Genomic DNA, 27,469 nt, shown 5'->3' on the forward strand with positions numbered 1-27,469 from the left:
GTCGTCCAGAAGACTGGTTATATATGATCAAATTCGTGTGTATTATCGAAAGCAAATGTATTATCTAATTGTGTCAATTTTAGGATATTGATTCAGGGATAAGGAGGGCGCATATTATGGTGATTTAGGATGATTGTGTTCTGTTTGCATAAACCAATGCGTTTTACTCTGGCAGTAGAACTGATCTCTCAAAGATAATACATAAACAACCCAGAAAGTACATCAAAACGTATAAGATGTCGTTGCTAGTTAAGCGATGTCATTACATTGCCACTAACTTTTATTCAATATAATCGCAACATTTGGAATTGAACATGACTAGTCAGCATACTGATGTATTTTTTTAATATATTTCATTGCATAATTTCATAGTATTCTCAGTGCCATTATTACTGATAACATTTTAAAAGACAAGTTTGGAATCCAATGCAATTATCGAAAACTATTGAAAAAGTATCAAATGCCATCGAGTTCTCTGTGCTGGCTGTCCCACTGGTAAAATGGTTCATCGTTGTTTTGTATTTTGCCCCATAATATAGTATTACCTTATAAGGCTTATTAGTGTCTCTTTCCTTCACTTCGATCTTTCAAATACGCTAACTTCCACTATAGCTTCGAAATGTACTTCCTTGTTTAATATATGTTTTTATATCGCCAACCGTTTCCTGTCCTTGTTACCTTGAAGACTTCAAATCCACTACTGTGATTATTGACTTGGCCGTATTTTCATTGTTGTTGTTGTTATTCCGCAATCAGAACCGTGAAGATTCTTCCAGAAGATACCGCGGTAATCGTTGGACGAGTAATCACCATTCAGATTGGAGTAGCCGCAGGAATAGAAATGTGTCTCATAAACCTGATCTCTGTTTCGGCAGTATCTACAAGGATAGGAACCACTACAGCCATCGCAATTAAGACATTTGTAATGATCATCATCACAAGAATAACAATAAAGAGAGCAATAAAAATCAAAAAAGGAACAATCATAATAACAATCATAATAATAACAAAAACAGCTAGATAACTCGTAGTCTCCTGTAGCTACGCGGTCGCTGAATGAGTAGCAGTTGCTGGTAGAGCCTGTGCTACTATCGTCTGGATACCACCAGCCACCTCGGTGTTTTTCTGCACAGTCGAAGGTACTCGATCCATCGTTGTCTTGATCGCGCGTACTAAATCGATGTCCTGAATTTGCTTCCATAGCATTGTAACCTGGAAGGAAATTAGCGAATAATTAGGAAATGTATATTCTTGCTATATGTGAAGTTTTTATTCATGTATACACTATATCTTATTAAATAACTTTCAGTTCGTTTGCTATAATTATCGGTTGTCAGTGCGTATGTTGCTATGTTAGTTAATGTTTAGGCGTATGTAATATTTTGAGCTTTAATATAAGAGTTCTTTCTTTTGAGATTTTACACAATTTGAAGATAGTAATCAAAGTTCCAGTTATCACCGGGGAGGTTTCACTTCTGACAACACGTCTTGGAACCTTGGTTCATATCATCGTTTTCTATCAAAATATATGTCTTTTGATCACTATTATAAGTAATAGTTCATACCTCAAAGCTGCGACAAATATTATGTAGTGAAGCGATTTCAAGATACGAGTGAAAGCAGCATTCTTTTAAGAGCTCATTTTTGGCCAATTTAAAAGTAAAAGGTTTGACTTTCTTCAACATGAAAGGGTTTTCGGATAAGAAGTGAATTTTCATCGTTTCATCGTCTCCTCTCGTGAAACGTCTTATCTTTCATCTGGCGTTTTTACTTCCATTTGATACTGACAAAATAATGAGTTATACCTATTATCTGATTATACATTCATAAAGATAAGAACTAAGGCAGGTAATGCTCTTTGGGAAAGAAACACATACACTTCGTCTCGACTGTTCTCTCAACATAATGTTCAAATTCTTTCATACTTTTGTTGATGTTATTTTTTTTTGGTAATACTATTAGCATCTTAACCAATGCCATGGAAGAACATTGTATGGTCAAATGAACCTTCAATTTCTTCTCTTTTGGAAACGTTAAAGTTATATTTAATAAAATTAATGTTATCATTTCTTTTAATTATAAAGTTAGCTGTATTTTGCAGCAGTTCTAAGGTTTCTAGGCTAGTTATGCTTTATGCTTCTTTATGCTTCTAAGATCGACACAGTCTGAATGAAAACACGAGAAATTAGACGCAGAGCTATATATGAACTTGGTTGCTATTATAGAATATGAATGTTACAATCTATCATTATGCATACACGTGCTAAAGTGTAAAGCAAATATACAATGAACTTTGTTTTCGAGACTCTAAGCATGATGTATAGTTTGTAGTTCTACATTAGTCTCTACACTTGATCTATAACAATACCTGAGTATATGTACGAGTACAAATACTAAAGTATGATTACGAATACAGGTAGTTATGTTAGAATAAGATTACACAATAACTGCGAGTCTGCGTATGATTGACATTTAGAACAATACATACCAGCATTTCCATAGTGGCCACCTAATGACAGTCGATATCTGTATCCTTCGCTACTGATTCTAAATGATGAATAATGGCTGTAGTATGTTGATCCTTCCCTGTTTCTCTTTTCTATTCGAAGTTGGTAGGATTTTTGGTTTGTCAATTTGTATATTTTATCGTTGCCAATCCAATGATTTCCTGTTGGGTTTCCAAACCCGTATTTGTAATCAGACCAGTATCGATTAAAGCTGACGGAACTACTTGTACGTCGTTGCAAGATCTACCAAAAAAAAAATCAATTAGTTTTAGATGGCAAGTACGTATGTATGGAATATCTCATTGTACTGCAATAAGTAAGAGAAATTAATTGGTGAAGGTCAATAATCCGATTTATTTTAAACGAAAGGAAGATGGATCAATTTAATTAAATAATTGAATAATTTACTTCACATGTTAGTTAACGAAGTCCTGTCATATAAGAAAACACAAGTTTAACATGGGAAAGATATTGCTTGTCAATGGCTAAAACTTACTGTCCATCCACCACTAGACATGTCACAATAAACTTCAAACCCGGAGCTTCCAGCGGGATAAATGGTATATTTTCCGTTATTTCTTCTACCCGCTGTGTAAAGATCATAACAATCTCTCGGTCCACTGCGGGTACATGTAAGACCATCACCTCCAAACCATTCGTTACAGTAACATCTACGGACATCATTCCGCGCCTCGCAGGTTGCATCTGCACCACAACTGTACCTCTCACTTGTAAGTACGTTACTGTTGCAAGTTATTCGTAAGGAACAGTCAGAACTAATGTATGATTCACCTCCCTGGAAAGATACATGTTAAATGACATATACCAAAGATAGTAAAATACATGTTAATTTGTTACATTTTTAACGACTTTTGATGACGCACTGGATTAACCTTAATATATAGTCAGGAGCGTTTTAAATCAATTTGGTAACGTTCATCGTTCTCAGTGTATCAAATGATGCGTTGCCATGATATGCAATTTGACTAGATCTAAATTAATTATATGCAAAGCATTTAAAATACCCTACAAGAATCGTACTCACCCTCACCAATAAATCAATTATGGATTTGCGGTTGTAACAGTTAAATGTACAGAATTGCAAGAATGGCTGGCCAATGCAAATATCCTTTTCTTGCAAAGGGTATCAAATTTTAAAATAGTTTAATGAGGTTTTTGCAGCCAACTCTAAAGTTGGGGGCCTAGGTATTTGCCATACTTTTTTTTTAAAGTAGCTGTCAAATGTTGCCTTCCTTGAAAGGTTTGTTGAAACTGAAAACTCAAGTTACAATACGTTTGAAACGCACGATTTTGGTAAGATGTATCTAATAATTTTGTTTAAGGTTTATAAGGGAATGCACACCCGTAGAAGGGATACTATGAATCCGACTAAATATAATTCATCCTTTGACTGACAGTTTTGCCTGACCTGTTCGAATGAAATGGAATCAATGGATAACCGCGATGCTCTCGCCTCACGGTTATCTTTAAAAGTAATGCGATACTTGACACGTTTAAAAAGTAAAATGTTTGTCTCAAATTATATGGACAAAGAATTATGAGCAAAGCATTTAAAATGGCCTGAAAGAACTACAATGACCCTTAATACACTTCTTTTGACATCAACGAAGTAGTTGTGGGTGCACGTCACTCCGTCCCCTTCGTAGTTTTGATTGCAGTAACATTTAGAGACACCGTTCCTCTCATCACAAGTTGCGTGATCACTACACTGTTAACTCGCCTCTATAATCTGGTTGTTCCTACAGGTTGATCTACGTGTACATCTTGAATTGACGTAAAATTTGCCTTCCTAATTTAAGATATTCAGCGGGTAAAAATAATCATGATGGATTTGCTGTTGTCACAGTGAAAGGTACAGGGTTTCAACGGTGGGTGGCCAATGTAAACTTCCTTTCGATTGATCTAGGTAAGGGTATGAACCTTTAGGAAATGTTAATGCGGTCTTTAAAGTCAATCGTATAAAGCACGCATACGGATTCGCCAAAAAAGATAGCTATCAAACAATTAATGAAGAGGAAAGCATTTAAAATGACCCGAAAGAGCCGTACTGACCCTTAATACACCTCCTTTGTCAGCAACGAAGCAGTTGCATTGGTTCTGAGGGATGCATTGTTCTTGATGTCTCAGATAATCACCGACACAAACGCATTGCTCTGTTTCTGTGCGAGATGCAGGCGAGATGCAAGTATCAGGGTCGTCACAAGTCCTCTCACAGGTCTCATTGCTAAATATCTCATTAGCCGGACACCATTCGGGGATTATTCCTAGAGTACAGAAAATAATAACATGTAAATAATATGAACCTGATAGAGAAACGAAGAATATGACGTGAGAAAGAAAAGGTTTGTCATTCTGCCTTCTCATGTAATTCTTATCTGAAGGTTAAAGGAAAAAAACACACAATCAGAAACAGTTCGAATATATACAGAACAATTTAAATCAGGTAGTGGCTGTTCCTTATTCAACTTTATGTTAATATTTATTCAAGATTACGAGATGATACTCCGTAATTTGTTGCAAAACTGGTCTAAAACCATATAGTCATAGCTTACTCCTGTTTCCGAGTTTCCGCGGAGTTACTATACTACTTTTTGACAACAATGATTATTAATTACAACGTTGGTTGTTTTGATCAAACTGGGAGACGGACCTGTTAAAGTGTGAACATTCTGTTGTACACATGTTAGATACGGTTCCTTGTTCAGAACCAAGTTTAGTGTTGATTACGAAGCAGTAATGTAGAAAGTGCGTAATTACAATTCAGCTAATGGAGGCCATTTCGAAATCTAGTATAGATAATAATGAAATATTAATATTTCAACATATCATATTTATCATATCATGTTGTAACCGCTACTATATGTATTGTAGCACCGTTGTACTCGCTGGTATACTCTATGTATACTCGTACTTTATGTATTGCATCAGTTTATTCAAGCTAAGAACAATTTTGACATGTCAATTTTACTTCCAAAAGATCAATTCGATATCAGAATAAACCTTTCAGTTTATGCACGTTTACTTTCGACATTTAATAAACAAATACGAGTTATTTTGGCTTTATGTTTAATAAGAATGTAAAAGACACTTACCATCTGATATTTCGAATGTACCTAAACTAGATATATGATAATCCCCCCATTCATCTGAGATACGAAACTCGTCGTATGTTACATAGTAAGTATCTCCAGCAACGTTCTCAAAATCCATTCGCAGTTGGTACAACTTTTGATTTGTTAAGAATGCAATTTTCTCATTTCCAATCCAAAACTCACTCCCTAGAAAGCCAAAGCCATTTCTGAAATCTTTCCAACTTCTATTGAAATTGACGGAATCTGATCTTCGGCGCTGTAATACCTACGACGAATACCAAAGAAGTTAAGCGTTAACTAGGACGTTATTAAATATGAATTATTCGTTCCCTACCGCAATGTGATTTGTTGCTAACATTTCTAACAGAAAATAGAAATTATATATATAACTTCAATTTGTAGTGTAGGCTAAAGGTTTACAATTTTTCTTGGAAGATGAACTACACTGGACTTAATTTCAAAATGTATAAAAATAATTGATTCAAATTTTGCTTCGATAAAAAGATTCAAGTTGAAAAAAATGAAAAATTGAAGTAAATTTGTTCAAAACTGGTTAAAGTTGAACAGGGGACATCAAGTTATCAACTATGGCATACCGTCCATCCACCAGTATCAAGATCATTATAACAGTAAGCCTCAAACGGTTCCGGGTAGCCATCTGGTTTAATAAGGTACACTCCAGATGTATTGTGGGTAGAAGAACATGCATTCGATACTTCTCTGCAATCTCTCGGATACTCAGGTTGTTGAAAAACAAAGTATGTAAAACCTGGATGAAAGGTAAAACAAAGTAAACATTTTAACGCGATTGAAAAATCATTTCAGTTAACGAAAATAGCATTCTGAGCCAATTGTAATAAACATGGCTTTGTTACTATGAGAGTTAAGATAATAGATTAGCCTTTATGCCAATTATTACTCAACTACCGTATAGAGGAAGATATCGCGACTAATATTAAATTTAATAAGGTAATCGTGGTTGGATTCTCAGATGTAACTGTTTTGAAACAATTACGTTAACATAAAATTAAAAGACCATTTGAATCAAATGTTTTCGTAGTTATCAGTAGTTAAAGACTAATGAAAACAGTCAAATTACATTTAACGTACATGAAAAAATATCGATGTAGCACGTTGGACATGTAAAGATCAAAAATATACGACTCAGAGGAAATCAATTTCATAATAGATGTTCGGAAATGGTGACATGATTGAAAAAAAAAAACGTTTAGAGCGACCACTAAAGAACCAACATTTCCAGCCATTCAAGTTGGTCAACTGAGGTGTTAACATTTATAATACATAAGTGATATAGCTCACTGAGGTTACTTCTTATCATAAGGTCAATCATATAACATAACAACTACACCTACCTGAAGATCTTCTGTCGGCACCGACGATTCCCTGTGTAATAAAATACTTTTAATGAATACATTACAAGACATACAGATTGATGCAGTCAACATAAAGTAGGATCAGATTAAATGTAAAGCTAATGTCTTATAAAAACAGTTCGAGGGAAAGAAAGAACAATTCGCAAACTGGTTCAAAACATATGAGGTTAAAACAAGTTAATTCGATATAAACTTTGGTAAATTCTCCAGATCACCACTTGTATTGATGTTTTATCTTTGTCTACATTCCATAGCTGATTTACAGGTCAATGATCACTTACAGGATACAACTCTCTTTCTGGAAGCTTTAGATTAATGGCATTTTCCGGGTGTAACAGCTATCCTGGTACATGATACGTAAGTTCACGTAAAGAACAAAGGCAATAGCTGACTGCTTCCTTAGACAGCTTTGTTGCTTAATGCAGACAGATGTTCTTTGTTCAAGTTATATTTTGACGTAAGAAGATTACAGACAAATGTTGTAACGCATTTGTGTTTATCAGTCCTTTATAACACTTAGGGATCATTTAAATCGTCCTAGCTGTTCTAAGATTACCGTGTCTTGATACTTACCGTGCACAACGAAACTCTAAGATTTTAAAGGGTCATTTTACTTATAAGGTAAGTTCATGCGTTTACCAGAACGAAAACAAAAACATATTCTTTGATTGTCTAATTTCGTGTGCGTTTTTGTCGCTTCTGTTACTGTTACTTGTCATTTAGCCTTTGAAGAAGATCATGCTAGGATCGAATCCCCAGGCCAGCTTACTTTTACACATTGTCTAATTTCTGTAGACACTTATTTACTTCCATCAGCCGGCTATACTAACAACTAAGTCTAGCCAAAATTAGCAAGTGCTTCGTGTTTGAAATATTTCGTAAACCAATCGGCAACAAAATGTGATACGCAAACTTGATTTTCAAAATACAATCTTTTCATCAGTCATTGATGTTTTCACAAACGGCATCCATGATACTATTTGCAGCTTCTGCAATGTACACAATTTTTGGAATGATTTAGAAGAGGGGTTTTCACGTGTTAAAACATTTATTCTCAGCGGAGGACTGATAGGCTACTATTGTAGGTATAAACATATATTCACATACGTTAAGTTACTATCCTGAATATAAAATTGTATAATACATCAGCCAGACTGGTGACATTTTCTTTAATGCGCGACAAAGACTGATGAGTTTTTAACGGTAATTGTCCATGACTGGTCTGTTTAGATCGGTTAATATTTTGCAGAACTTGCGTCATGCTTGTTTGACCAGCTGTTCGGCATATTGGCCACTTGCTATTAATCGAAACTGGCTTTTCGTGGGGAAAAAAAGTTAAATGTTAGTTTGCCGTTATCTTCAATGAGGCTAACTTTTACCGATACTGATATGCCGCCGATATTGCAAATATCAATAAACACTTAAAGAGTTAAACTTTATATTACAACTTTCTTCCGGGAAAACTTAGATTATTGAAATTGTCCCGGTCTTACAGCTACTCTGGCACATGATATGTAAGCTAACGTGAAAGAACAAAGGCAAACATGAACAAAATGAACTCTAAGTGAAAGGTTGTATTTACTTGTAAGGTAAGTTTTTAGCCATAGACTTTTATATCTTACTGATTAGAAGCATGAAGCATTAAGCGGGATTGTAAGGATCAGTATTTAATTTTAAGCTATAAGGTGTGACGTAGTGAGAACACAGCAACCAATAAGTTGAAGAGAATTTTTGTCTTAATGGTTTTGTCAATTTCTTTAAAAATCCACAGCATTAAAAGTAAACCTATAATACAATACACCAGTCCGTTATGAAATAGAAAATTTAAGATATCCTTGTTGAACGTTAATTCTAGAAAGCTACGTGATATAGAGGGAAATAGATAATTTAACTTATAAACTTTATTTTCTATAACATGACAATGATGACAATTGCAAGAAATATAGAATTTTACCAGAAAAAGTGCAAAAGGGAAGGGGGAACTTTCACAAGTAATTTAAAATGTGTTTTTTTTTTTCTTTCAGACAAGTCCTTCAATGATTATAAATCCATAGAACCATAAGTAGTAAGAATTTTACAGGTAGTCGGCTTTAAATTTTTTACAGTAAGAACGGTCGATAGCACCTTAAACAATTACATTTTTTATCTTGTTTGGTATATTCTGAATACTGACATGTCTGAACAGACGAGTATATGGCAGTTCAAATTTCATGACATTACGATGTTATCTGTCAAGAAAAAACATATTGTATAGAATTTCCAAATCTCTGTATAAACAAGACAACGCGCTTTAGTTGTTCCCTGAAATGTTAAGAATTCTCTGATTTATTCGTCTTTATCAAATTCTTGATTTTTTGTCTGCACACTGGTGATCTTGTCAATATAGCCTTAAAACGTTCTACGGTTTACAGAAGAATATGCTCCTTTGATACAAGGATATCAAACCACCTTTACCTTAAATCATGAAAATAAAATCAATAGAATCGAAATAATTACACAATGTAATTTGCTGTTGCCAACAAGGTAAAATACACAACATGGTATCATTTCTACAAAGATAATAACGCGGTCAAAGGCGATTGTTTTGGGATGTAGCCAAAGTTTTGTATCGTCGATAATGCTTTAAGGAAGCAATGAATTACACTTTATGAGACGTTACTGTTCTATTTGTATAAACCATTGTAGTTTATTGTCACCGTAAGTTGAGCGACACAAGTCGTATTTTTCTTGAATACATTACTCGTTCGAACGATAGCCACAAAATATCAAATGGAGGAATTTAATTAGATATCTTTAAACATATCAGTAAACCGAAAGTTTTTCAAGCGAATTATAACCATACATGGAGTAGAGTTATGACAATGCTTTCTAGTTTTTGCAACGTGTTAGAAAAGAAACATTTAAATACAGTGTAATAGATTTGATATTGTTTAATTTGTAAACGTTTATCATGTATGTGTTTTCTTAAATATAGGGAGACTTTCCTTTTCTACACTGAATTGTGTTATCTGTTACTTTAAAACGACAAACGAAACGTTAAGTTTTGTACTACATCGACCAGCCACATGGTATCATGAAAGGAAGGTGCAAGTCAGTGGGAGGGAGGGATGGAGAACAGTGAATAGGGAGAGTGTGGGTGGGGATCGGTGACTACTCCCACCACATACATGCTATAGTTAGAGTACATTTTCAGTGGTCCCATTATAGGAAATCTGGCCATTCATGAGAATATCTTCGCGAAGGTTTTATATTTAATTCCGGTATTCAAATTGAGACTATTAAACGTTACCTAGTTTGTCAAATACAAGGAACTTTACATGATCGTCACGACTTTATGGAGTATCTTATGTGAAAATCAATGTAAATTACGGTATTTGTGATTAGATAATTTACAAATAAATTAGAGAAAAACTGTCTTTCTTTGAAGTATTTCCAGATTTTACGTATCACCTAATACTTTTTTTCACAATTGTATTTATTTATATATATATATATATATATATATATATATATATATATATATATATATATATATATATATATATATATATATATATATATATATACATACATATATATATATATATATATATATATATATATATATATATATATATATATATATATATATATATATATATAGTTATATATAGTTATATATATATATATATATAGTTATATGACCTTTATTTTTATTTATATATTAATGATAGGATAAAATAGAGGATTTGCCTTTTGCTTTTCTTCCAGAATATAGCTTATATTAAAAACTGCAATGTAACAAACTGATATAATGCATGAGAACATACAATTCTTCAGTGAAATTGATTTATTTGATGAGGCATTTAAGTATTTTGGAAAAATTCTTTGTGTGACTGGTTGTCTGGACTCAAAGACTAAAGAAACATCTTACTACGATTTTATTTTGAGTATTATTTTATGAAAATAACTATTATTTTCCCTCAGATTTCACATCGGTCACAATTACAAAACTAATGATTATTTTACATTATTCGAATGACTCGAAGAGGTAGTTCAGATGTTACCAAAATGGCAATTTATAAGATCTTATAAAATAACTTATACGTCTAAGTAACGTCTATGGCATTGGAAAGCGACTTTCAATCTTTTAAATCTTCTAGTTTATACAATTCAAAGATCATGTTCGTAAAAAAACAGTATCATTTTTAAACAGTTAAACAAGTCTCACACATTCGACAAACAATACTTTATAGGTGTTTCATTCTAACTCACGAGAATTAAAACAGAAATTTCAAAAAGTGCAATGTTCATGAAAGGGAGTTAAACATAAATTTATTTTGTTGTTTGTTTTTTGCATTAATTACTTGATAGAAATATTAGCATATTTTGGGATGTGCACATTTTTTGTACTTTTTATTTTTAGGTAAGGATATATCAAAATATCTCAACTAACTCCATTCACTACTAAAATCTCATTTACTTTCTTTCAAGTTTCCCCTTATCTTGGTATCGTTATAGGACATGAAGTCTGAGTATAGAGGAGTTACCTCTAGTTAAGTGTTACTATACTTCTCGTTTTGACATTTTCATAGAGGAAATAACTTTGATCTCTACTTATGATAACCATCGTATTGAACTGTCACTTAGAAAGGCATGCGATAGGAGACGTTCTTTACAACTTTATCATTTTAAATAAAATAAATGAAAATGTCTTACATTTCCTCTGCTCTTATATCCATGATCTATAAAAATTGCGGTTAAAACGATTGTTGTTATCAAGTTAACTAAGCCGAGTATCGTTATTACAATTACTAGTTAGTTTTAATTTAAATTAATGTTCTTAAACCTTGTTTCCTTGAAAATGTACATGTCCAAATTAGTGATCTTTATGTTTACGTTTTTTTCAAAATGCATTTCAAAATATCTTAATGCCTTGTTGCAGACTGTTTTTTCCAACATTGCTACATCAATAATGATACATTTTAAAGTGATATCGATGAGCATGTGAAGGAAGTAAACATTTAGGTGCTCCCTGAGAAAATTTAAAGCTGCAAATTTCGCATTTGGATGATAGTTTGCAGAAATATTATCAAGTTTAAAACTGAGCATTGTTTCAAATTTGATAAAATTGAATCGGACCTACCACCCTTTGAAGTATATATCTTATTTAAAGGATATACCTTATCATTATAGTTTTGTTTACAGTAGTTACCCAACTGTTGACTATTTGTATTTGAAGTAAATTTAAGCATCTTCCTGATTGGATTATGACATAGAAATATTTTGTTGTTAGATTACTCAACGCAGATGTTGCTTTGATGGATTCATAATGATAACTTCGACGAATACAAGCACTAACGAGCCTGTTTGGAAATCATATCAAAATAACAGAGCTGACAAAGGAAGTTGCCTTTAAACGGAATCAAGTTATTCGTTGTATTATTAACAAAAAACATTAGAAACACATAACCATACAAAAAGTAGCGACTGTCGCTCTGTATCGATAGGGAATCCCATGTCTGGATATTTAACAAGAGGATACATTTTCACTTATGAATCTAGAAATAACTGGATTTTATAGTTTAGCTTGTAGTTATCGCTGAAATGATTGAATTTCAAAGTGTTGGTTATTGTACTTGTAGCAAAAATTATGGAACATGAATTTATAAACTTGATTAATCTACTTGTTAATTAAGTTCAATAATTGATGAAATGAAGGAGTAACGTGTTGATATGTACCTCAGAAAGGTGGGCTATTAGAGGGTAACGTTGTGCACTGATGTGCTGTAAAGGATATGTGGAGAGCGATATACTCTTAGTTTGAAAAGAGATTACTTTTTCCTGGCCATATCACGCAACTTGATTGACTTTTATTAGTTGGTGTGTAACAAAATTCGTTTAAGATTTATATATGAATGAGCTTTCTTTCTTAGTATTTTACATGTAAGCAAATATGAGAGAATACTTTATTTAGGCATAGAAAAACCAATTGATCTAATTTAGTTTTTTTTTCCAGTATGTGTGGTTCAATTAAAGACGTGTTGTTATATGTCGAAACACTGTTGTTCTTTCGCAAGGTTAAAAATTCTAAGTATTTTAAATTGAAGGCCTTTAAAACTGAACTGCATCAGGTATTTTTATCGATGTTTTCCTATTTAATGGAAAAAAGTTTTTACTTCAGTTTATCACATCATTTAATATAAACAGAGTTAGCTCAGCAACACAGCTTATATTATTTTCGAACAGTGGTAAAATATTAAACAAATTTAAATACTAGAAAGACTTACCCTTTCTGTTCCAAACGAGTTGCAAATCGTCAAAACAGTCAAACAAACTTTGAAAAGCGTTTCCATAATTTCGGGTCTGTAGAAATGTCACGCGAAAATGTAATCGATGAAGTGCAAGATGACAAATGGCACAGAGTCTCTCTAGAGAGGTGATCAACTCCCTACTGAAATGACCGCAGTAGTGGTATGGATGTCCATTAAATCCATCATTTTATTTGAAATATGGTTTGGATTATAGGTACAGCTCATACGAGGAAATGCTGTACATTGGCCTCTGTGTTAATTAGGCTAGTGGTCATGCGCAATCTAACTTAATATTATTTGTAGCTATTTGCATCTTGAACTTTCACTCTATATATACAGTTAGCTTCAGTTGCATAATGTTGAATTGTCCTTGTTCCGATAAATATAGCATAAAACCTATTGTATACTAATTGACTATCGTGTCTCTAGTTCCAAGGACAGCAGTGATATTGCAATTTAATAACTCTTAATGTATTTGGTTTTTAAAACGAGTATCGTGCTACGTTTTAATTTTATTACGTTCAGTGTGGTTTATGATCAAAGGTTTTGTAATTGGGCGTAGTTGTGATGTCAATTCTACCAAACCGATAAAAATGCTGATTTACTTGTTCTGGTTGATATCATCCATATGTTTAAGAACCCTTTATGAGTGATTATGTTAGCTAAGTTACTTTGCTTTTGGTTGGAAGGCAAAATTAAAGCAGTATCGAAAGGACAGGAAGTGATACTACTAACCAACACTTTATAACATGCATGAACTAGTACAATACATATTATATACGGTGAAATGTACGGTATGATCCATTCTACACTATCAATATGTATGTACAAATATCTAATTAACACAGTTTGGAACAGTCGAAGTTTGTCAGTGGTATGCTATATGAAAAATACTTCCTTGTTTTATGATGCCTACGTCACACCCTGTTTGCGGAATCGAGTATCCTCACATCTGATTGAATAAACATGTCAGCTGTTTTGTTGGGCTTTCACTGAATTTTTATTATCTGTAAAAATTACATCCATACTGACTGTAAACAATAAAAAAAAATCTTTGTCATTTATATAAGATATTGAATCCAAAGAGCTTGTTTTGACATTTAAAAATGTATACTGATATCAGATTACAAACCTCTCTTTTAATTAAAATATTATTTTAATTTGTAGCAAGAAAGGCTCCAGGGGCTTTAAAACAAGTCAAGAATGCAGAGGAGAAAAGAGTGGTCGAGGAGAAGGCTAGGCGTGAGACCTTATTCGTTCCCACGGCAGCAAACCAAACGTAAACATTTTCTAAAAAAACATTCTAGTTCAGCTGAATTATTTCAGATGAGCTATAGCGATGCGCATGCTGCGAAAATACACTGCGTAACGATATTTGTTTTTAGGCCACTGCATAACTGGCTATATTACAAAATATGAAAGTTTATATTGTCCATTAGCTAAGTTCGTCAAATGTATTAAAGTCCAGACATTGAACAATAAACAAGAATCATCATACTGGAAAACTTTTAAAAGAGTACTATGTTTTTCTTTCTGATATATTATTTAAAAAAAAACATGTAAAAGAATTAAAACAGGAAACAAAATCTGCTGATAATGATATCATATGATCAGGGGCGTAGCCTACATTTTTTTGGGCCAAGTTTTTTTTTTTTTTTAAAAACACCCATAATTCAAATCGATAAGCTTGCTGGACGAGTTTAAGAGTCTATAGACAGGAAAAACTATTGAAATGAACGTAGCAAGAATATGGCTAAATTAGGTGACCTATTCTTCTGTCATCTATGCTGTCATTTCTATCGCGTGCCGTTTCATTTAGCACTCTACCCACCGAAAAAGACTAGGATCCGATCTTGTCAGTTTTTTAACATGTTTTTGTTTTTAACCCGTTTACGCAGATAATATTTTAGTGGAGAAAACACTTGAGAAATTTGCATCAGATGGCAATCGTCGGATAGCTCTCGCCTTCTCTTATTAGGCTAACTTAAACATTTACTAGCTACAGTTGTATCATACATTTCTGGACTATCTTTGTATCTACAAGTATCAGAAGTTGAAAAGTAAGACTACTCTGTACATGTACCTTGCTAATTTTAATGCATTATGTAGTATTGAATTACGTACTATTTTAACTCGTTAGTTTTTTTTTTTTTGGGGGGGGGGGGTTTAAAAGTGATATTGAATGAGGTGTCTCAAGTTAGCAAGAGGCCAGGGAACCAGAATGAACATTCGGGAAGGGCTGTTTCCGGCCATCTGGGGGATTTGTAACACCAACATTTTCTTGTACGCTCCGCGCCAACTGATGGTGGCGCTCCGCTCAGATAGTCGTGCCTACAACTTTGAAATTCCATATCAATCGCAAAATGTGTCCCCCCCTTTCAAATTCCTGGCTACGTCGCTGCGAAGTGCATATACTGTTGGTTCTTTGTTTTTGCAGTGGGCATAGTTTATCCCTAGTAATTAGTATAACGACATATTGCATACAATATGTTCGTGACAGTGTTTCCAAGCAAAACAGGAGATGGGAGGAAGGAAATGAAACCCGATGTGTCTGCTTTGTCTTACTTTTTTGCACAAACAAATGGATAGACGGCTCAAAAATATTGTCACTCAAAACAAATTTCTCAGCATTGCTGATCTGGTTGGTTACTTGCTGGTAGCAAAGGATACTCAGCCATGTTTTTGCGGGTGTGCGGGTGTCGGTGTGCGTGCTTCTCTGACAGTTGCGTGGGTCGATGATATCTCAAAAACGGAGTGATGGATATTTGTCATACTTTCTATGTAGATGTACTATAGTAAGAAGTTGTGCTTCATATTTGTTGGCACTGACCTTTTGAATATTAATGAGGTAATGGGGTAAACCGTAAAAATCTTTACATTGCAATAACTCCGCAACCGTAAGTCGGACTGTAAACAAACTTGGGATATTGTTGATGGTTAATTCAGATGAAACATGAAGGCCCACATTTTTAAATTTCCACCTTTAATGCCTTTTGGTACACATTCTTTGGGTCTGATTTTTGGGCCCCAATATTTTTGGGACCATTAAGGCCCACATTTTCTTTACATTGCAATAACTCAGCAACCGTGAGTCCAATTGTAGCCAAACTGAGTTTACAGTTGTTGGTTAATGTAGCTGGTACATTTTGGCCCGGCAAAATCTCCGGGCCCGTTTTAGGCCGGATGGGCCCAAATTTTATTTTCACGTCAAATGCATTTTGGGTCACATTCTTTGGGCCCGATTACTTGTGGGACCATTTTGGCCCACACTTTGGAGGGTTCAGTTTTTTTGGGAGGAAACTATATTTTGAGCCACTTTGAGCCAAATATTTTTGTTACCATTTAGGCGTAACATTTTATCAGGGCCCAATTTTTTGGGGAGGTGCCAAATTTTAAACTTGCAATAACTCTACAATCTTAAATAAGGTTGCATCTAAACTTGGAATACAGTTTTTTGTTGATAGCTGGTACATGTGGGCATAAATATTTTGCTATTGAATGATGACATACAACACGTTAATATTCCACTTACTAAGGAACCATAGCGCCTGTTGGGCTCTTGTTTAACAATCGTTCCTTATGCTGCGTATCGTAATAGTCCACGCAAAAAGAAGAAATTGAGTGATATTGATATTTCAATAGATATTCCGGTTTTTACTATATTCAATATTAATATGTACTAAATCTCCGAATGATCCATTGCTACATAAATGATGACTAGTTCCGCTCATTACGGGACTGAATGTTTTCGAACCAAATCATTTTCCTTTAACTTTATATACACGAGAGAGCATTCTTGGATAACTTCCAATACCACTTGTGCTGGACAGCAACATGAAATGAATTGTATAAATATATGTATTTATGTATGTATATGTGATCTTCCCGCAAGCAGGAACTCGCGAAAGAAGCCATGGAGGCTTATAGACTCGTAAGCTGACCGAAGCCAATCTCTCGGCACACTTCCATTTAGCGTCCATGTCAGGAAGTTGTTATTGAACAACATCCTCGCCAGACGACACACATTGCTGTCGGCGGGAATCGAACCGGGGATCTCATGACTGGGAGACGCTGGCGTTAACCACTAGGCTATACACTCCGCCGTTATGTTATATGAAGTTTCATGTTTGAAGTAAAATGTTTGAAGTTTGAAGTAAAATGTTATTTGAAGTTTCATGGTTTGCTCTTGAGTTTCGTGTTGTATCTGAGGAACTGACCTAATAGTTTGTGTGTTAGAATAAATAGTCCAGCCGCTGTAATTAATGAGCCTCAAATGGTCATTCCTCAAGTAAAAATGATCCAGAAGTACAACATGGATAAATAGCAGTGATTCTTACGGTCATATCAAATTTAAGTTTGTGCCTTTATTTCTCCTGAATGGTATCCTTTCTAAGAAAATTGTATTACTGTGTTACGTTAACACTGTCAATTGAATTACCGTCAAGTTACGCTGGCTCCTTTACTAAATCACAACATACCTTTCCGCCATTTAAGTCTGTTGTTCTTGTAATTTGCAAACTTTACGTGTTTGTGGGAAAGATTGACGCAAGTAAAACAACATCCAGAATTGTACACTTCGTCTCTTTTGCCTTCTGATTATGAAGTAAATACAAGTTATAAGTAACATCACGAAGTTAAATCTAATATCAAACCATTAACCACCACACCGGAACGAAGGAGAAATTAAACAGACGCGAAGTCAACGTATTGACACTACTGTTTAACTCTTTGCTCAGGCCTAAACTCGACGACGTACAATAAATTTGCCTTAACAAGCATAAGGTCAATATTATCCTTAGATACTGCAAACTCTTCCATAGTCATCCGGTTCACGGGAAGTTGTTGACATGCTCACTTACAAAATGTCAAGAACTGTGTTCTACATGTGACTTCAGGGACACGTAAGCGTTAGACATCCATGGTAGTATTATATTAGGGATTTAGTATGAGCCTACAACAAGCTATAGTTATAGGACGTATACACGTGCCTTCAGTTAATATATATGATTAGTGTGTATATTTCTATATCGAATACGTACGGTACCTTATATTCTACACGGGATAACAAGTTCATGGATAATGTTGTTGTTTTAACTACTGTCTTCGCGTGTTGCACCAGGAGTTTTTGTAATGGACAATTATGGAGGCCGGAAAACGACGAATATATTGGGACTGACTGCTATCCCGACTCAAGGTAAGTGCCCTTATAACAGATTCGCATATCTAAACCTCCGGATTACGGTCCATCTGTCACAACGTGTAATTTAAATAATTTCCGTAGGTGATATTAGTATCCAAACTGACCATGGGTTTCTGCTCTCCCTCAATGAAATATTAGTAGGGATGGGCGGTCTTAGGTGGTCACAGCGACCTATCCTAATTGTTACTGTTGTGTTGATCAATGAATTGTTTTTTCAGATGCCCCCATTTCAGACAAATCCCGTACTCTTCATAATTCGTAACTTCATGTAGAATTAAAAAGACAGGTTACGTACAGTTTAGGCATTACTTTATAAAAATAGAGATGGCGATTAAGATTTCAGTACTTTAGTTTCCATGACGAAGCTAAGCTGTTTTCAGCAGGAGTTCATCACCTTACTTTAAGTAGAGTTAGAGTTATTCACAATTGTTCTGGATAATTGTACTATTGACCGCTTCAATAAATGCATCTTGGTCAGTATAGTATATGTAGCTGTTTCGTTAAATCTAGACGTAAAACACTTTGTTCTACCAAATGAAGTTTAATCAGGGATTTATTACCTGAAGCTATTACATACTTCGTCCAGACACTTTCGTGTTAGTATTAAAGTGAGAGCGAAGTCACATATTCCAATCAAATATATAATACATCACCACAACACCACATCACCACATCACCACAATATATAATACATCACCATCCTGGTGGAAATTCCAGTTGAACTTTTGAACTAGGTTCAATTGGAATTTTCTATACGGAAATTGGCCCAAATTTGAACTAGGTCGAACTGGGTGAACTGGGGTTCCCAACTGGTTCAACTATGTTTTACAGGGTCCAACTGGTTCAACTTTGTTTTACTGGGTCCAACTGGTTCAACTATATTTTACTGGGTCCAACTGGATCAACTATGTTTTACTGGGTCAAACTATATTTTACTGGGTCAACTATGTTTTACTGGGTCAACTATGTTTTACTGGGATTCAACTGGGCAAATATATTTTGCTGGATTAAACTGGGTGAACTATTTTTTTTACTTCTTATATTTTTAAATAGTTTGAACTGGGATTCTCAACTGATGTTCTCTACACTTATATAACACCACACTGTAAGAAGTGTTCATTTTTTAACAGTAGATCTATACTGTAAGTATTAAGGGTGTTAGCCACTGAAAATAAATGTTTGTTCTCGATCAGAGAACTCTGGGTTTGGTGTGATGACCTAACACAGAGCAAGATACATATAAAAATGAAGAAGTCAACTGGATTGGATCAAAAGAAATTATAATTATGAATAACAAACAATGTACAGCTGATCTGGGCCCAGTCAAAAAATTAAATGAAACAACTTACAGTCGTGAGGTGCGCACCCAAAATAAAAAGAAATACACTTAATTAAAAAGTCTGTTCTGGTGAGTTGGCCTGCTGGTGACATTATGTATTTCACGACCTCAGACCTTCCACTACATCAGATATTCTACGACATCAGTATAGTTGAACCCAATAAATGGTATTATGAATATCCGATCCCAGCAAAAAAGTATCCTTTAATTTATATGAAATAGTGTTCCAGGGTATCCTTTCACTAAAATAATGTCAATATCCTTTGTAATAAAATAATGTCCTTTATAAGTGACGGTGTCCTGGAATATATCTTTTATTGTAAAACAATATCCTTTATAGTTAATAGAATCCTATATAAATAGTGTCTCAGACTGGCAGTTGAATATCACAACTTCCATACAATAATAAGGTCTATGTACAGTAACTTGAACTATGTAAATTAAGGTTTAAAACAAACTATCCAGCCATTGAACTATCTTTCTCTTCTTTTAAAACTGCCTTGCTCAGATACTCATAGCCAATTGCCAAATCCCTATACCCTGTACCCTCACAAAACTCCTTTGTTCCTAAAATATATAGGCACAAACCCCATTTCCTGTGATGGTTAATTTCCAGGAAGAGCAAGATAGCTGCCTAGCAACCCAGACGAGAGAAAGTTGTTAATCAACCTCTTTGCTGCCAGAAGACAACATACAAATGTATAGCCTCTGTACAGTGAGCACCGCACGGCGCACTAATAAACAAGTAAAACTATGGTACAGAACAAAACTTGATGTAAGAGCTGACCATCTTACACTGTACAAATGGAGCCTCACTTGAAATTAGATTGATAGTTTGATCATATGCTCATAATGTTCAGTGTAGGGCATCCTCACATTTGTAGCATATAAGTGTATGCTGTACACTTCACTAGGCTAATGACTTTTGCAAAGTATGTTATTATGCCAATAGGACACTTCATGTTTGAAACAAGAATCAAGGCAATTGCGTAAATTTTGAAAATTGCTATTGTATGTTTGCTAGTTGACAATAACTTTCCTTAAATCATGCGGCTAAATATAGGTGTTAACTTGAGTATAACTAGGTTAGGCCCTTATAAGCTAGGCAACTCTAACGTTAGGTTATGTCTAACGTTAGTAATTTTACCATGTGGTATACCTAGTAGGGAACCGGTTTGTTAGGCCTAGCCTATACTATAGTCCTAAGTCACTAGCCTATATAGGCCTATAAAGTTTCTGTTGAATTCAAATATTTATGATGAAGAGCACGTTTACAATCAATTATAATATTACAAGTATGTGTCAATAATATTAAGATACTGCAAGATCACAAAGGAGGGAACTTAGCCGCGGTAATAATTTAAAATTGTTGGCTAAATCGGTTACAAATGCGATTATTCTGCGAAGCTTCTGTTGGCGTATGTGGTTTGCGGATTCGAAATTTATAAATTTTGCGCTAACACAAGGTAAAAATGTTAAAGTTCAAATTTGGTCGGATCATACTATTGTGCACTAGGAAGGCATTTTGCCTACCAATTGTTCAAATCGACGAACAAATTATAACATATTTTTTTAAAATTTATTATATAATAAATATTTCATATTTTAAACATTGCGGTACAAAAATGTAATCGTTTAATCATATCTGTGATAAATATGACAAAGATTTATTTTAGACCCCTCATAAGTTGTCTAATTTAGCATTTTCAATATATTACTATACGGTAACTGCTTACGAACTTACACTAAAATATTCATGATAATTACGCCTAAAATAAAAGCAGTAAACATAGTCCAAACCCAGTTGGGCCAGTGTGAAACCTATAGTTCAACCCCAACAGGGCAAGTTCAACAGTAAACATATCTCAAACCCAGTTGGGCTTGTGCAAACCAGTGAAACCTAGTTAAACCCCAGCTGGGTCAGTTCACCACCCAATAGTCCAAACCCAGTTGGGCCGGGGCAAAACCTGTTGAAACCTAGTTCAACCCAACAGGGCAAGTTCACCAGTCAACATAGTTCAAACCCAGTTGGGCTAGGGCAAAACCCAGTGAAACCTAGTTGAAACCCAACTGGATCAGTTCAAACATAGTTCAAACTCAGTTGGGCCTGAACAAACCAATTGAACATCGTGTAAACCCAGTTGAACCTAGCTCATGTACAGCATAGCCCAGTTGGAACCCAGTAAGACCCAGTTAAACACAGTTAAAAAACCAGTTAAACATAGCAGGCCCTAGTAGAACCTCGTTGATTTTTTAACTGGGTTGTACTGGAATTTCTACCAGGGTACAACACACGGAATGCTGATAATGCACATTACTTTCCTTATAAAACATCAATTGGGAGGCTCCGTCTTAGAAATCGTGCAATAAAGACATGGAATTGCATAACAGAGAGTTTCAAAACCAAAGTATCCAGTAAAATATTCAAAAAGCATCTAACTAAAGACGTAATATCCAGTTATTAATAAGTCATCCATTCATTGGCACGATAACAAATTATTATTGTAAATATTATCATCATATAGTATTCATTGATTGTCGAATTATTCTATTTGGAATGGTATGTAAATACTTTTCTTCTTTTCTTTATACAGGGAGTCTTCTACTTTGTTAAGCTGTTGTATGCTTTTTGGAAGACTTCCTTCACACTGTAAATTTACACGTGAAAAACAAATAAATCAAATCAAATCAAATAATGTAGTGTTTGTGAAACGAAGCACATTGTTCCAGCTCTCGGCCTCACATCTTGTTCCGTTAATGAGATTTAAGATATTGTTGTTTTAATATTCACTTTATTTTGTAAAGTTTAGTTTAGTTTAGTTAAGTTTAGATTATTAGAAAAAAGGATGAGGAGGGACACCAAAGTCCCCATCAAGGACCCTATAGGAGAGTAAAAAACTGATGACACAAACACTCAGACCCGATTACAATGTTTAAAGTGCTTGTCCAAAGCATTCTTAAACCCATTGACACTACTTGCAAGTACAACTTTCTCAGGCAAACCGGTCCACTCATTCACAACCCTATTAGAAAGTTATGCCGAATATTAATCCTACTTTGTGAATTTTGGAGTTTAAGACAATGACCTCTGGTACAACTACTATTAGCAAACATGAACAAGTCGTAAAGGATCAATTTTCAAAACCATACACAATCTTGAAAACCTGAATCGAGTCCCCACGTAACCTCCTAAGCTCCAGTGTGGTGAGATTCAACAGCTGTAACCGCCTATACTAAGGAACACTCTTTAAGGAACTAATCATCCTAGTAGCCCTCCTCTGGACCTTTACAAGTACTTCCTTAATCTTAGCAAAATATGGGTTCCAAGCTTGCACAGCATACTCCAGATGAGGCCTAACCAATTGCTTATAAAGCCTAACTACTATGTCCTCTTTCAGAAAACTGAAGTTCCTGTTGATCATACCTAAAACCCTATTACCTCTTTTAGCAGCTTCAAGACAATGTTTAGAAGGTTGCAGAGATGAGTCAATGTAGATACCTAGGTCTCTTTCAACAAAGAACTTCTGTAACTCCACACCATTAAGATTGTAGGTATACTTTTGGTTACTACTACCTATGTGTATTACCTCGCATTTGTCAATATTAAAAGGCATGTGCCATCCCTGAGACCAGGAAAAAACATTATCCAAATCCGTTTGAAACTTCTCAGAATCGCTTTTGGAAGAGACCTCAGAATACAATTTGGTGTCATCAGCAAACTTCTTAGCTGTGCAAAAATATCTCCGTCAATGTCATTTATATAGGCAACAAACAACAAGGTACCCAAAACAGACCCTTGTGGAACCCCACTAGTAACATCCTGCCAAGAAGAAGCACAGCCTTTAATTACCACCCTCTGTTTCCTATTACCAAGCCAATTCTCGATCCAAGACAGTAAATTGCCATTGACACCTATACTCTTCAACCTAAGTAGAAGACGCTGGTGGGGCACTTTATCAAAGCCTTCTGGATATCCAGGAACACAACATCTACAGACTTCTGCCTATTTACTGAGCTTGTTACATCTTCCATAACTCAAGGATATTAGTGAGACAAGACCTTTTTTGGACAAAAGCCGTGTTGAGACTTTCTGAACAAAAACTGACTGCTAAAGTGATAGACCATAGACTTTTTAACAATAGACAAACAACACTAGTGAGACTAACGGGCCTATAATTACAGGGCTTAGACTTATCACCCTCCTTGAGGGCGCAAACATCTGTGATATCATAGTTGGGTTAAACACCAGCCACTTATTTTATTTTGTTATTCTTTTGCTGAAGTGATGGTAGCCTTGTGGTGGAAAATTCGAATCTTTTTTATGAAGGGATGATTATATCATCAATGAACAGTGATTTCAATTGAGGAGTAGTTGAATCAAGTTCCACTCCTTTCCGGTGTATTTAATTTGGACTATACCATTAGATAATAGGTTCGCTTCGAGTTTAACAATGGTTAAAGGTCGGCATGTGAAGTATCGTTTAATAATTTGAGAACGACGAAACAACAACTGTTTAGATTGTACACATATGATATACACCCCTCTCTTAATAGTAGAATATACCGACCGGATACGACCATTTGCGATATTATCCATGTATGACAGTCATGCGTCAGTCGAAATACAATCAAGAACTTTCAAAATTTCCTTCCGAGCTTCCGAATTAGGAATGAGGGCGTGTGGACTCAAATGTTTTAACTTGCTTCCTGTTTATTGTAAATTTACATTTAATCTTAGACTTCGATACCAAAAAGAAAATAAGAGATGTTCACAGTATTCGAAAAAAGAGCTCAATTACCTTGAAAAAGTGTTCATTGCCTAAACGCCATACAGTACAAAAAGTTATAACTCACGTGATACATTAATATGTCCCTCTTAGTGATACAAAATCCAAAATTAACTGGAAGCAAAGTTTTTGTATTTAATGTTATCCGTTCTTTTTTAATCTGAACCTTACAATTAAACTATCATTTATTTTATTATTTATTTCTTAATGATACGTCTATAATTACATGCTGGACCATCCTGGTACTCCAACGCCTACCTTCCCCCTGCCATGGAAAGTAATTTATGAGAGGAAACAACATCGTTAAACGGAGGGAGGGGGGTTACTAGAGGAAACTGCGATATTTACTAAAGATTCCACTTGGTAAAGTGCATTTCAATATCAAAACAGAGAAGAAATGAAAATTTTAAAAAAAATGGTCTCCATAATGACTGACTGGCAGTTTGGGTTCGTTGTTTGCGCTCGTGTTGAATTGTAAGAGCGCCCTCTATTACTTCCGGATGGTATATGTATCGGAGGGGAACCTTTTCATCGCATACGATATGAAGTAATGGAATTGAAGAGCTTTTATTGAAACGTTTATCCAGCAATATTTTAGCAAGATCCGTCAATATTAACTTAATCATAATTCAATAAGTTTACATTATCTAGATTGTTATAAACATTTCTTTTGTGCACTTCATACATTTTCTCCCGTTTCGGCGAAGTTGTTTTGGTTTCTTGGTTTATGTTTTTCTTAAAGAGTAGCTTATGAATGTCGACATATCTAACACGTCCTACCATTTTTTTATTTCTCAAATGAAAGTTTACAAATGTGTTTTTCAATGAATCAAAATAAATATGAGAAACGATATGTAACTATGTATATAACAAATTGGTAATAACGTTCTAAAATAAATTATTAATATATTCTATGGGTTTATACTGCTTGTCTCATGCCCAACCCTTGTACACAACACAAGATTGTACAAGCTTAATTACTGACAGTATGTTAAATTAATTTGTTATTTTGTATTATTTGTTAAGTTTCTCTGCAGTATCGGCGTTCCATAAGTTCCATTACTATCACACGACATAACTACTTCCACGAAAGATAGGCAATAAAAATGAATAAACATGTTAATTGTCTAGTATATAGTCAGCCAACTATAAGTAAATAAAGATCTTACTATTGTTGCTTTCAAGGGTTGCATACGCCACTTTTGTAGTTACTGTTATGAAGGTACATGAGGAATAAGTAAAACACAGGTAAAGAACAGACAAATGCACACTGTTGTATTGAAAGTTTGATTCAATGAGTTATTCCAAGGCGGTATTCAATGATGTTATCTTTCGTTAGCAAAAAAAAAAAGCTTTGGAAAGAATGCTTTCGTTATCTTAAAGACATCTCTATCATTTCTTGTGCACTGTCTGAATTATTCTGGTTTCGTAAAATAGTGATTTTCGATATCTTAGTCAGAGGGTTGTGTAAAAAAGAGGCATGTATTTATATAAATGTTTTAAAAATCAACGAATGAACTTTCAACTTGGTAACTGCGTGTTAATGTAGTTTCCACTCGGTACTTTGCACAACCCGCATGTTCTTAATACCAAACTTTATCGAAGAAGGGATACAGAAGCACTCAGTGTGCATATATGCAAATATAACGACATGCTTATAAATCGATAGTAAAGTTAACCAAACGTGTCATCGGTGATAATACACTTTACAGGAGAGTATACGATATTTAGTTTATAGCCATAGACGTGTACTAGTTTAAATAGCACATGCTCTCCCAGCGATATGGATTTTTTTTTATCATGAAGTAATATTAATTATATACAACGTGTATTTAACACATCGATAGGGAGGGGTGTCTGTGGTTCATGGCAGGTATAATTTAATCAATTCCAATGCGCAAACGCTTGAAGCATTGTGGTTTACTCGTATCACGTGTATTTATTTGGTTTAGTTTAGTAGAAAAAAAGGATCAGGAGGGACACTCAAGTCCACATCAAAGACCCGGAAAAAACTGAAGACACAAACACTCGGACCCGACTACAATGCTTAAAGTGCTTGTCCAAAGCATTCTTAATCACATTCACACTACTTGCAAGCATTGGTGGCATTATTAACCTTTGTATCTACGGAGCTGTGAGCAGGAGTGATATAGTAGTGAATATACAGTCCATGTATGTTTATATCTTCTTCAGTTTTTCTTAATTACAGTTATCTCTCATACGACTCACCCTTTACTTCATACTGCAGTGGTTTTTATAGTGTAACTATCCATTCCCGACATTGACAGATATATAGAGGGCTGATGTTTATTCACAACAGATCGGTCAGTTAAGCAGCTTAGGCTGGTGTAAACTCATACTGGGACATTTACACTGAAATAATGTACCATTACAACCCACATACGATACAAATGGTCGGGTTTGGAAGATCCATAACCATGTATGGTCAAAGTTTCTCGCTATTTCAGAGTAGCTCTTAAAAAAAACAAAAAAAAACTGTCGTTCTGAAATCACAATAACAAGTTTGAGCCTCTATAGTCTAAGAAATAAAGACAGTGTATAAATTCTAACGTAATTATGAACAGATAATGTCACTAACAAGTCATTTAATGGGTCGATCTCGCCAAATAATACTCAATTAAGTGTTTTGACGCAAACTTTTGTGCTTAAATGTAACCATAAATTTTTAACCATCGATCAAAATATCGTAATAATATATCTGAAGTAGAGTTCGGTCATGCTTTCTACCTAGCAATTCCTCTGTTAGCACTTAACTTATTTTTCCATACCATTAAATATATGTGTAGCATAAGCTCATCTCTATATAAGTAAATGT

General features: G+C 34.6%; 1 protein-coding gene and 1 long non-coding RNA gene across 2 annotated transcripts in view; one reads left to right on the forward strand and one right to left on the reverse strand.

Moving 5' to 3' along the window:
• Positions 1-13,423, reverse strand: LOC139973404 (uncharacterized). Its single transcript, XM_071980058.1, has 8 exons — positions 13,284-13,423; positions 6,994-7,024; positions 6,217-6,389; positions 5,621-5,885; positions 4,581-4,792; positions 3,004-3,303; positions 2,489-2,750; positions 1-1,212 (listed from the first exon to the last, which is right to left on the reverse strand). The coding sequence occupies exons 1-8, from the start codon at positions 13,347-13,349 to the stop codon at positions 707-709; spliced, it is 1,815 nt and encodes a 604-aa protein (XP_071836159.1). The 5' UTR covers positions 13,350-13,423; the 3' UTR covers positions 1-706.
• LOC139973422 (uncharacterized) overlaps positions 7,338-27,469 on the forward strand; it is a 25,321-nt gene continuing 5,189 nt past the window's right edge. Inside the window, exons 1-2 of the long non-coding RNA XR_011795208.1 lie at positions 7,338-7,635; positions 14,475-18,501. This is a non-coding gene — a long non-coding RNA (uncharacterized lncRNA). The remainder of the gene's footprint in view (positions 7,636-14,474; positions 18,502-27,469) is intronic.

This window comes from Apostichopus japonicus, chromosome 9, assembly GCF_037975245.1.
Source record: "Apostichopus japonicus isolate 1M-3 chromosome 9, ASM3797524v1, whole genome shotgun sequence".
NCBI classification, from domain to species: Eukaryota; Metazoa; Echinodermata; class Holothuroidea; order Aspidochirotida; family Stichopodidae; genus Apostichopus; species Apostichopus japonicus.

Bases quoted from the DNA above. Each gene is read 5' to 3' on its own strand.
- LOC139973404 (XM_071980058.1), bottom strand. From the start codon at position 13,349: ATGGAAACGCTTTTCAAAGTTTGTTTGACTGTTTTGACGATTTGCAAC. The intron at 7,025-13,283 runs GTAAGTCTTTCT...TTTATTACACAG, and splicing joins ACTCGTTTGGAACAGAAAGG to GGAATCGTCGGTGCCGACAG. The intron at 1,213-2,488 runs GTATGTATTGTT...ATTTCCTTCCAG, and splicing joins TGGCCACTATGGAAATGCTG to GTTACAATGCTATGGAAGCA.